Source organism: Mytilus trossulus, chromosome 11 (assembly GCF_036588685.1).
Source record: "Mytilus trossulus isolate FHL-02 chromosome 11, PNRI_Mtr1.1.1.hap1, whole genome shotgun sequence".
In the NCBI taxonomy this organism is placed as follows: domain Eukaryota; kingdom Metazoa; phylum Mollusca; class Bivalvia; order Mytilida; family Mytilidae; genus Mytilus; species Mytilus trossulus.
Genome location: NC_086383.1, coordinates 39602152 through 39614482, shown reverse-complemented (window position 1 = coordinate 39614482; position 12331 = coordinate 39602152). Strand labels below are relative to the sequence as shown.

Sequence of the window (12331 nt, the reverse complement as noted above, 5' to 3'; positions counted from 1 at the left end):
GTACTTTCACAGTATGTGTTATTTAACATAACATAAATTGTGTATAATTACCTTTTGGAGGGGGGTTTTTCTTTAGTTTTCCTGAAACAAAAATATGATTAGAATAAATTTAAAGTGGTACACAACTTTACAGCTGAACGCTTTAATCATGTTCTATATATTGTAAAGAAAATATGAAGTTCCTAAATAATCAAAATTAGTGTTTGTCGAACTGCTATCTATTCAACCATTTTTCCATAATATGTCTGGTTTGTGTTTTTTAGATATTTTTGTTAAAGTGCCAAAGTAAATATTTTGTAAAAATTTTATGAAAATTAAAAGAACCAAATGTTTTCAGTCAAGGTGTTTGGTAACACCTTAAACTAAATATTTGATTTAATTTTCTGGTTAAAAGAAATGATTCTCTTGTAGGTATGAACTTCAAAAGAGTTCAGGTATCTTTTTCTTTTCATTTGTTTTTCTTTAAACAGGAGCTTTGTTTTAAGATCTTTTATTTACAACATGAACTGTATTGATACTAAGCTTAGTAGGTAACAGTTAATATGATGGTCATCATTATTTTTACCCAAATGTATTCTGTTGTTGATGACAGCATTGAATGCAAGTAAAAAGTCACATAATATGTTTTTCATTGAAATGTAAGGTGATTTAAGGTGGTACCTAACACTACAGGAAGATAACTCTGTTTAGTCAATTTAATAAAATTGTGTTGTAAAAAAATTTATTAAAGATTCTCAATGATCAAAATTAGTGTTTGTCAAATTGCTATATAACCAGTGTAATTTTTCTGACAAAACGCTTGGTTTAAATTTTTTTTTAAATTTTTATATTTTTGTCAAAATGTCAAAGTAAATACTCTGCCAAAATTTTAGGAAAATTAAACGAGCCAAATTAATTTTAGTGAAAGTGTTGGGTACCACCTTAAAATGTCTTATGTCAGCAGGTGTAACTGTTTTGTTATTGTCAATTTGTATATTTTCTACCAGTCATATTATTAAGATCATAGACAGGACATGCTACTCGAAAATATGAGGCAATGACTTTGTGCATAAGTGCAGCAAAGTCACATACTTAAGTCTATCCTGTCAATTTATCAATAAAATGCATGTAATGTCATTCTACCTACTTCATATTCTCAACCAAAAAATTTACAGTGATGATAAATTGCTGATAAAAAGAATAACAGCATTTTTTTTTTTTTATACAGAGTTCAATGGGCTTTGCTCATTTTTGAAGGCCGTACAGTGACCTATAGTTGTCAATGTTTTTGTCATTTTGGTCTTTTGTGGATAGTTGTCTCATTGGCAATCATACCACATCTTCTATTTTATATCATCAGCTTGATTAGCAGTTGCCCCTAAGGGGCTTGCTTGATATTTTTTTCTGATAAAGCCAATTAAAAAATGTGCCATTATTCTATTTATATATCTTACTCAATAACGTACCTTCATATTGCCATTCAGCCAGACTGGTATCAGATTCATATCTGGGTAGCTGCCATCCACCTGACTCTGACCTTACTGACCCTCGTACAGTTACTTCTTCATCCTGTAAAAATGATTATTTATAGGTATTAATCTCTCAGATAGATGTTACTGATTAAGGTCTCTTACAGAATTATCAATATAAAATCATTTCCTTGGAGAGATTCATACAATTGCACGTAAGTTATTGGCAGGTATAACAAAATTGCTTGTTATGGCCCCTAATGGCCCTAAACAGTCGGTACTATTTCCCCCCAAATCAGTCCCAACCTTCTTTTTGTGTTATTGAACCTTCTTGTAAAATTTCAAAGAGATCCATACACTTTAACTAAAGTTATTATCCTGAAACAAAATATATCTTCAAACAATGACGAAAATGCAGACAACAACATCATAAAAACCAAAAAATATTTTTACAGTTGTATAAAAAAATTTAAGTGGTTCACCTTTAAAAACATTGACGTAATCCAGTATCCAACGAATAATAATTTAATTTTGGATGTAACACGTCATCTGATTGGCTGCCGTTATTTTGTTATCAGTCCATAGACATAATTTAGTCATGTGAGCGTGACGTCATCATCATTTTTTTCACTGTTATCTACGGTTTAAAATGGAATTTGGAATTAAATTATAAGAAATGACTGATATATTTTTTCAGTCTATTCGAAATAATATAAAAATGTGTAAGGGTTCCGCGGAACCCAGTGTCTCGCCTATTTTTGCTGTAAATCGCAGGCTCAACAACAATGAGGAAAAAAATCAATAAAAATATTCCTCTTTTTACTATTGTATGATTGTAAGAAAATCTAAGTCCATTTAAAAGTAAATTACAGAAAAAACTGAGTAATTTTTTTTACAAACTTTACTTCTGGATACAATCTAATGATCATAAATTAGCTTCTGTCCATGTTTGGTACAAACCCAGGATAGTTTAAGAAAGTTTTTAAAATTTTAAAAACTTTAACCACAGAGTGAATGTAATGGTTCCCCGCAGAAAAACTAAGTCCATTTAAAAGTAAAATATAGAAAAAATGGATTTATTTATTTTCAAAATTTACTTCTGGATACTATCTTATGATCATAAACAAGCTTCTGTCAAACTTTGGTACAAACCCAGGATAGTTTAAGAAAGTTCTAAAAACTTTAACCACAGAGTGAATGTTTTGTTTCCCCGCAGAAAAAAAACTAAGTCCATATATAGTATAATACGGAAAAATGGAATTTTATTTTTACAAAATTTACTTCTGGATACTATCTTATGATCATAAACAAGCTTCTGTCTAAGTTTGATACAAACCCAGGATAGTTGGAGAAAGTTATTAAAATTTTAAAAACTTTAACCACAGAGTGAATGTTTTGTTTCCCCGCAGAAAAAACTAAGTCCATTTATAGTAAAATACGGAAAAAATGGAATTTTATTTTTACAAAATTTACTTCTGGATACTATCTTATGATCATAAACAAGCTTCTGTCAAAGTTTGGTAGAAATCCAGTATAGTTTAAGAAAGTTATTAAAATTTCAAAAACTTTAACCACAGAGTGAATATTTGTTGACGCCGCCGACGACGCCGACGCTGACGGAATGTAGGATCGCTTAGTCTCGCTTTTTCGACTAAAGTTGAAGGCTCGACAAAAATGTGGTGCACCCTGTTAAATAACCCCCTACGGGCGTTATTCAGTGTGCACCAATTTTTTTATGCAATTTCTTCATAGACACAAAACATGTTACAGTCATTCCTTAAATAATGAATCCAAAGAATTGCCAAGTTATAAGCTATGTTCATCAAATTAAAGAAGCATTTTGTCTTTTATTTCACCCCTACCTGAGGTTCTGTTGTTCTCCCTGACCAGGTTTCTCTCCCTTGTAGAAAGGAATCTGCACTCTCTACAGACCTGGATGGGTATGGTGTGTCATCAAACCTTACTGGTACTGTAGCTGCTAACTTCCTGCTGTAAGAGAGGAAGGAAAATTACTGCGGGCTCATAAATATTCATTGGATACTAATTTTCATAAATTTCATTGTACAGGGGAACTTCGAATTTAAATGTTCAAGGAATTGCAAATTTTCTTTTAACGTCACGACGAGATTCAATATGGCTGAATAAAATAGGCGGAGAATGTATACAAATGGAAATAATTAGATAATAGTGTTAAGGAAATGAATATTCAAACATAAATAGGTACGTTATATCCTAGAAAAATATCTTACGAAATGAACTATATATATTGACAAGTTTTACATGGATTATAAACAATATTTTTTGGAGAAATAAGTGCGACCTGAACCTGGGTCGCAACTCCGAACGTTTTGAAATAGGAAAAATCCGTAGCTCTTTGGTATTCAAATAGTCAAAAAATAACATAAGGACCTAAGAGCTACGGTTCCGCAGCTATGATTTGATTAAAATACACTAGAAATTTTAAACTAAGGGGAGATAACTCTGTAATTTACTATCATTCTAACCAAAACTTAGCTACATATTTTTCAAATTATAAGACACAGAAATGAAAGACTTACAATTCTAACTCTTGATGAGGGAAGCTTTAAAATAGTGTAGTTTTCAACTGATTTTTATAGTTCGTTCTTATGTACTGTTATACCACTGTCCCAGGTCAGGGGAGGGTTGGGATCCCATTAACATGCTTAACCCCGCCACATTATGTATGTATGTGCCTGTCCCATATCAGGAGCCTGTAAATTCAGTGTTTGTCGTTTGTTTATGTGTTACATATTTGTATTTCGTTCATTTTTTTAAATAAAGAAGGCCATTAGTTTTCTTGTTTGAATTGTTTTACAATGTCTAATCAGGGCCTTTTATAGCTGACTATGCGGTATGGGCTTTGCTCATTGTTGAAGGCCGTACAGTGACCTATACAGTATACTTGTTAATGTCTGTGTCATTTTGGTCATTTGTGGATAGTTGTCTCATTGGCAATAATATCACATCTTCTTTTTTAAAGTTCTTTATATTTTTTCCCCCTGGAAATTCCTTTTTATTGCCTGATTCTCTGTTAATGCATATATATGTGTTTTGTATTTATTTTTAATTTTAAGAAAAATCCCTTATTTGTATAAAGTTGTGTGGTATTTACCTCTGACTGTTAGATTTCCTTGACCTTGTAGGCTCAGGCAATGTCCTTGACATTTTTGGGTTGTAAGTTTCACCTGAAAGATGAAAAAAAAAAAAAATATTTATCTAAATATAGAATTGCATATGGTGGCCATGGACACAAATGATGCCACTGCTTGCATATAACATTGTAAAGGGGCATTGCTCAAGAACAGTAAAAGTGGACTTATTATGTGTTTAACGGTAATAAGAATTATGAAAAGGCTTTATAAAATTTGGTATTGGGAAACTAAAGAGAACAGAAACCAATTTTTGAATGTATGTACAAACCTACAAGGAAGCACTAAATGACCCCTCCCATGATGGCAAGGGTATAAAAAAAGAACATACTTTTCACTCAGGGCTATTCCATTAATATGTATATGGGAGGTTAGAAAGGGACTTTAAAAATATCTCTAAAACAAAGAACCATTTTTTAGATAATTTTGCATATTGGTAATAGATACATACTAAAAAAAGACCCACATTCATTATAAAACTTCCCTTCATCATGTGTTCATACCATCACGAAAACAATTAATTTTTAGATTATTTTTTTTCATTAATAAATTTTCAATATTTTTTCCTAAATGACAATCAGAAACTATTCCTTACCATCGGAATCCATTACATTCCAGACAGGTCTCCTCTGAAATAAAAAAAAATATTATGCAGATACTTTTAAAGTTCATATATTTCCAATCAAACATCATTTGATAGCTTTCTCATTGCATTTGCAATCATACGACATCTCCTTATTTTCAAAATAACTGTTTTTTTTTTAATCTACTGTGGTCACAGTTATGCCATTTTGTTATATGGTCATAACTTTTAAAAACTTGGTTACACATGGTTGCCAATTTAAATGTTCATGGGAGTGCAAATTTTTATAGGGACTTTAGTAAAATCACAAAAGAGTGTGAATGGTAATAAACAAGAAATAGATGTCATTGGTTATTGTCTGTTATATAATAAAAATGTATTAGAAGATGTGGCATGGGTGCAAGTGAGACAACTCGCCATCCAAGTCACAATTTGCAAAAGTAAACCATTTGTACTAAATAAGCCCTTTGGTCATTTCATTTGACATTTCTGATGTTGGGGCTTTTATAGGCAACTATAAAAGATAGGTTTTGATTCTTTTTGAAGGATAAATAGTGACAAAACTATGCTAAAATCTGCTTATTTGTCTCAGTTGCATAGTTGTCTTATTGACTGTAATATGATTGTCATACAAGTGAGAGGTTTAGCTAGCTATTAAACCAGGTTTAAATCCACCACTTTCTACATAAGAAAATGCCTGTACCAAGTCAGGAATATGACAGTTGTTATCCATTTGTTTGATGTCTTTGAGCTTTTGGTTTTGACATTTGGTTACAGACTTTCAGCTTTGAATTTTACTTGGAGTTCTGTATTTCTGTTATTTTACTTTTTACATCTTCATTTTTGTTAATTCAATAAATGACTTACAGGGCCAGTAACTTGTGATACACTTTCAAATTCATCGTCTTCGCTGTCTCCTGGGGATGGTTGGTAACCAGACATACCTGAAAAATACGGGAACTTTTGTTAGAACATGAAATGCATACATATTTATGCATACATGTTTACAAACATCCTGGCACTGTCTCGGTTTTACTTCAAAACTCTATGGGAATCTCAATTTGTATTCAAATATTCAATTGATAAAATGTAGAATAGTCAAAATTAAACTAACCCTGTAAAACAGTCAAAACTATTCTCAAATACTTGTAATTTCCAGTTATTGCATGCATTTGTTATTGTGATTTTTGAAGAATTGACAAAAATGTGAGATTGAATTATTATTACTATTTCAGAACAAGATATATGTATCAGATATCAGAATGTGAATTGTTTTCGCAAAACTAAACTAGCACTTTTTGAAATAATAAAAACCTCGCAATAATTTCTGAATTTACAGTACATATACTTGTTATTCTCATATCCTCTCATTAAGGACTGACCCTTTAATCTTAAATAAATAAACTGGTTATAATTTATATACACTTACAATGCATTTGAATTTGGATTTTTAACTATTGGGAAAGTTTTGGTGGATAAAACTGATAAAATGGGGAGATAACTCTTAAAAAAGTGGAAATATGTGAAATTACCAATTACAAGTGTTAGCAAATAGTTTTTGTGGTTTAAACTGATAAAATGGGAGATAACTCTTAAAATAAAATAGGAAATGTGTGAATTGACTTTACAATACCTGTGTTTGGTCTTTCATCTGGATCAGAATCATAAGGACTGCCATTATTTGGTTGTCTATTATATCTGTCATCTGTAAGTCAAATAAAAGTATATATAATGTCTTCTTCTACCGTATCAGAAATGCAATAGACAACTTTCGAGTTCGATGCATTTCCGTCAAAAACTCTGGTTTTAGTGAACGTCATTTGTGCGTTTAGGGGCGTCGTCGTGCAGGGATACAGGCCACCCCCTTTATCTGGTAAATGATGTCATAAAGGCGCGTATAATTGATGAGTTTTTTGGGTGACGGATGAACTCAAAAGTGGTCTATTGTGACAAGGGATCAAAATTGTGTAGTACAGGTGTACACCTAAATCGTGAAATTTGGCAGGTATGTTTATCATGTTATTTCAAATGTTTTTCTCTACTTGAGGCTTTTGATTTTTCAAATTTTCAAATGTGAAATTTTGCAGATCAAATTAAATACAAAATTTTGATGTGAAAATCATCATAAATATCATAGGGTGAGGTTAAAAATTTTGAAAAAATAAATTTAAAGTATTATATTCTAAGTACTGATGCTGATCTAGCATTGTCTAGAAAGAAATGCAACACTTGAAATCAATCGCCAAATAAGTAAATCAAAATTAAACAAAGGATTTAAGGATGTTATCTGCTCTATTTAAATGGCTTTACATTCATTTGACATTTCAGATTCCAATTGGTTTCTAATTTATCAAACTGTATCTCACAGTATGGCTCTCAAAATTTTGGATGATGGAAAATCCAGGAATTATTTCATATTTTTAATATCTTAGTCTTTATGGACTATATGTAATGGGTTTTACTCATTATTGAAGGTTCTACTGTGACCTTTTATTACGAATATCATCATCATTTAAACTCTGGTGCAAATTTGTCTTATTGGCAATCAAACCACATCTCCTTATTTTTATATAGAATCAAATGCTCCTATATGGATACTACTTTTCAATTGTCTCTTTGACACATTCCCCATTTCCATTCTCAATTTTAATTCTAATTAACTCTGAATCAAGACATACAGTTGCTACATTCTATAAATATCTATATCACAAAGAAGTCTGATATAAGAAAATATGATACAGCTACTTGAAGCCATACTAACTAAAAGCTATTTCTATCAGCAAAAAATATAACATAAATAACAAGAACAGCTAATTGGTTAAATTGATAGATCATTCCATTGCACTATGAAGCCTTCTCATGGGGTTTTTGATTATGTGATAACGTCCCCATTTTTTAGTGATTATTTGTTTACCATAGCAAATATTTCATGATTTATGATTTAATTATTTGATGATCTTGAACAGTAAGTTTTGAGTATTTGAATATTTTGTTTAAGAAAAAATAATGATTGATTTGATTTTATTGGCAAGAAATTTGTAATTATGTCGTTCAGCAAATATTTCATACTATCAGGTCAAAAAGGAGTTAACACTAAATCAATATGCATACAAAATTTATAAATTGAATGGAAGTTCAGACCATTTATTTTGAGGTTGTGCAAATTAAGAAATTTGCAACATTTTTCTTGCTGTGGTTTGTTTATTCTGATGGTTACCAATCATTGTTTCTTGAGTTCTTAACATATGGCAAAGTCAAATTCAATGTTTATCTCTGATCAAATGAAAAAAAATTGCATTTGTTTTAAACAATAATAGTTCAATACCAAGTTTATAACAATTTTCACCAGTTAGAATTATAGCATACAGTTTACCAAGGACTTTTAAAATTGTGTGTATATGTTTTGTACAAGTTTATTATAATTTTGTACAAATTAAAATTTGTAGAAATCATAATTTGTATTTTGATAATTAAATTACAATTTGTACAAAGTAAATATACAAATTATAATTTGTACAATTTTTTTTAACTTGTAGACAACATATTCATGCATGCACTTCAAAATTTATTAATAGAAATAATAACATACATGCAAGATGAAAATAAATTAGCATTGTTAAAATTTTCATGAAACATGGTACATCATAAACAAATTAATTAAATTTCACTTTGTACAATAAAATATGACACTTATCGGTATGACTTATTTTCAAATAAGAATATATTTCACCATCATGAGTTGTTGAAGTTTGGGAAGTTAAGGATGTACTAAGGTGAGGTCTAGGAACTTTTGTCAAATATTTAATCTCCCCCCCCCCCCCCCCCCACCCCACCTACATAAAAATCATTTGCCCCATTACACCTATTTTTTTATTCATATAAGACTTCAATAGCTGAAAAGTTCGTTTACAAAATGAAAGCAGTCGATTCTTGATTCCTTTTCTTTTGATTTGAGACCCAAATAATACCAATGTAAATATAAGGTGAAAGTCCTTTTCAGCCTTTTCCAGCTGCTTTTTAAAAATAAAATATCTTGAAAAGGAGCTACATACTCTATCAATATTTTAAAGTCATAAGAAACCTCAAATCAAAAAAAATAATGCATATGATTTTTATAACTCAATGGATAGTTTTCATTATAAAACTTATGTACATATAATTTTTTCTGAAGAAAATTCTTTAATTTATTCATATTTAGAAGAAGTTTACTTTATTTGAATAGCTTCCTTCCAGCAAGTAATTCCCCCAACATATTTTCCGTATGCAAGGTGACCTCAGTGTGACCCATCTCGTAAAAATCCGGTGACCACAATACGCATGGATGTCCTTAAAATAAACTATTATCTGAATTTACATGTTAAACACGTGCTCAATTTCCATGCTTTTTGTTTATTTTTCGTCAACTGTTGACAAACAGGTGACAATCGTTAAACTTCGGCTTCAAAACACGAACTTTAATTACCTGCCATATTTTCACAACAACACTGACCGATTGAAAAAAAATTGACAATTACACGAAATTAACACGAAAAAAAATGATAAATTCGAGCACAGAAGACTAAGTTTATGATGTTTGTATGCATTGGTTCAAGAATTGGAAGAACATTATTTTTCACCGGTCACTCGTTTCTTATGACTTTAAGCTTTTTTTGTTCCATAATTAATGCTCTTCTGAATTCTAAATTCTAGATTGTTTTAATTTCACCTAAATACATCCTTAAGATAGTGCAAATCTATAAAATAATCTACATTCGATTGAATACATACCGGTAAAACTGTACTGGGGGCGAATATCAGCATAATTAAGACTGAAATACCGATAGAAATTCAGAAAAAATAATATAACAATAGTTCTGATTATAAAAACTAATGCTCTCTATCAGTGCTGTTAATGAACATAAACATAGCAATAAGCAGATCCACTATTTTAAGAGAAGGATTGTGTGGTTTCATAGAATGATTTATGTAGAAAATGCTTAATTATGTAACAAGAAATGAACTGGAAAGATATGCAAAATTAAATTGATTGAGATTAAGAAAACGTAAGTTTTGACTAGATTCCTGAACTACTTGAATGTTTAGAAAATTTCTGAACAATTTTAAACTTACTGTGGATTCTTTGTCATGCATAGAACAGCAATTTTCATGGATTTCATGGATAAATATCAATGCAACTAAAAATTTGAGTATTCAATGAATATAAGTTTTTCTACGAAGTTGAATATTCAATGGAAAGAAGTTTTTCTCAGATGTTGAATATTCAATGGAAAGAAGTTTTTCTTAGAAGTTGAATATTCATTAAAAAGCAGTTTTTCTACGGAGTTGAAAATTCAATGGAATAAAGTTTTCCTTTAATAGAGGTTGAATATTCAATGAAAGCAGTTTTTCTTAGAAGTTGAATATTCATTGAATATCAGTTTTTCTAAGAAGTTGAATATTCAATGGAAAGAAGTTTTTCTTAGAAGTTGAATTTTCAATGGATAGAAGTTTTCTAAGAAGTTGAATATTCAATGGATAGAAGTTTTTCTTAGAAGTTGAATTTTCAATGGAAAGAAATTTTTCTTAGAAGTTGAATATTCAATGGAAAGAAGTTTTTCTTAGAAGTTGAATATTCAATGGATAGAAGTTTTTCTTAGAAGTTGAATATTCAATGGATAGAAGTTTTTCTTAGAAGTTGAATTTTCAATGGATAGAAGTTTTTCTTAGAAGTTGAATTTTCAATGGAAAGAAATTTTTCTTAGAAGTTGAATATTCAATGGAAAGAAGTTTTTCTTAGAAGTTGAATATTCAATGGAAAGAAACTTTTCTTAGAAGTTGAATATTCAATGGATAGAAGTTTTTCTTAGAATGTGAATATTCAATGGAAAGACGTTTTTCTTAAAAGTTGAATATTCAATGGAAAAATGTTTTTCTTAGAAGTTGAATATTCAATGGAAAGAAGTTTTTCTTAGAAGTTGAATAATTATGTAGACTTTTTTAACACCCCAAATATCAACCAAAATACAAATTTTCCCCTAAATAAATAAATCTACAGTTCTCAGATATTAAATAATTTTTAAATGGTTATGATAGAATTTCACCAACCATCTAATCCCACTTTGTCCTTCTCTTGTTATTGTGGATCTACCTATCTTAGATGTTAATCGAACAAAATTATCATGAAAGTTAAATTTGGAAGATTAATTCTCAAAATGGTGTAAGATAAGTTTTATATCAGGTTTAACTTGCACTGAAACTTAAACTATTTGAATTTGTTCTGAATATTTAAAGACCATAAATAAAGTACAAAACTTCACACCATTTGAGAATTAATCCTTTTAAAGACAACAACATTTGAGGAAAGTGTAACTAAACTGTCTGGTGCACAAGTATATAATTACCCTTTGGTGGTACTATGTATGTCCTATTATAAAGTATATATCATGGTAAAGTGAAAATACTGATACCATTTACAGCAGAATACACTGAGTGTGTAGGTAAATGTAGGATCTTGGGTTAGCTTGTTTGTTTGCTGAACCGTGAAGTCATTATAAGTTAGGTATACTACCCTCCTTTTGGAGTAGTCTACTCCTATGGATATACAGATTGGTTTTCTAACAGACTAGTCTACTCTTAAAAGAGGATAGTTTACCTAACCTAATAATGATTTCATGGTTCAGCTAGCAAGCAAACTTACCAAAGATATTATCTTTACCTACACACTCAATGTATTCAGCTGTAATACTGTAAATTCAGTTTTTTTTTGTATACATATATTGAAGAATGGGAAAATATTTGAGATTAATTATAATAGTAATTTCAAGAAAAAGCTATATTCAGATATATGACCCGGGTAATTTTTTAGTTGCATTATTCAAATTAATAAAAACCTCACAATAATTTCTGAATTTGCAATACCATATTTGGTCAACTGATTAAACTTGAAGCTTATTTTTCACAACAGTTTAAGGCTATTCCATTAAAATGTATGTGGGAGGGTAGTAAGGGACTTTCAAAATTCCACAACCAAGAACCATTTTTTGCGTAATGGTAATAGACACATACTAAAAAAAAAAACATGACTCACATTTAATAATTAAACTTCCAGTCATACCCTCCAACATACATTTTAATCAAAGAGCCCTTACTAT

The 12331-nt window shown here is 30.0% G+C and overlaps 1 protein-coding gene across 3 annotated transcripts in view; it reads right to left on the bottom strand.

Moving 5' to 3' along the window:
* Positions 1–12331, bottom strand: part of LOC134691087 (uncharacterized protein C8orf34 homolog) — a 31288-nt gene that overhangs the window by 1851 nt on the left and 17106 nt on the right. For 2 of the 3 annotated variants that reach the window (XM_063551301.1, XM_063551303.1), the window contains 8 exons: positions 9969–10009; positions 6835–6906; positions 6069–6145; positions 5214–5247; positions 4582–4654; positions 3311–3437; positions 1446–1548; positions 52–81 (listed from right to left, as the gene is read on the bottom strand). In XM_063551301.1, coding sequence (XP_063407371.1) covers positions 52–81; positions 1446–1548; positions 3311–3437; positions 4582–4654; positions 5214–5247; positions 6069–6145; positions 6835–6906; positions 9969–10009 — 557 coding nt within the window. Of the gene's footprint in view, positions 1–51; positions 82–1445; positions 1549–3310; positions 3438–4581; positions 4655–5213; positions 5248–6068; positions 6146–6834; positions 6907–9968; positions 10010–11581; positions 11605–12331 lie in introns of all 3 variants that reach the window. The other variant, XM_063551302.1, reaches the window with a different exon arrangement.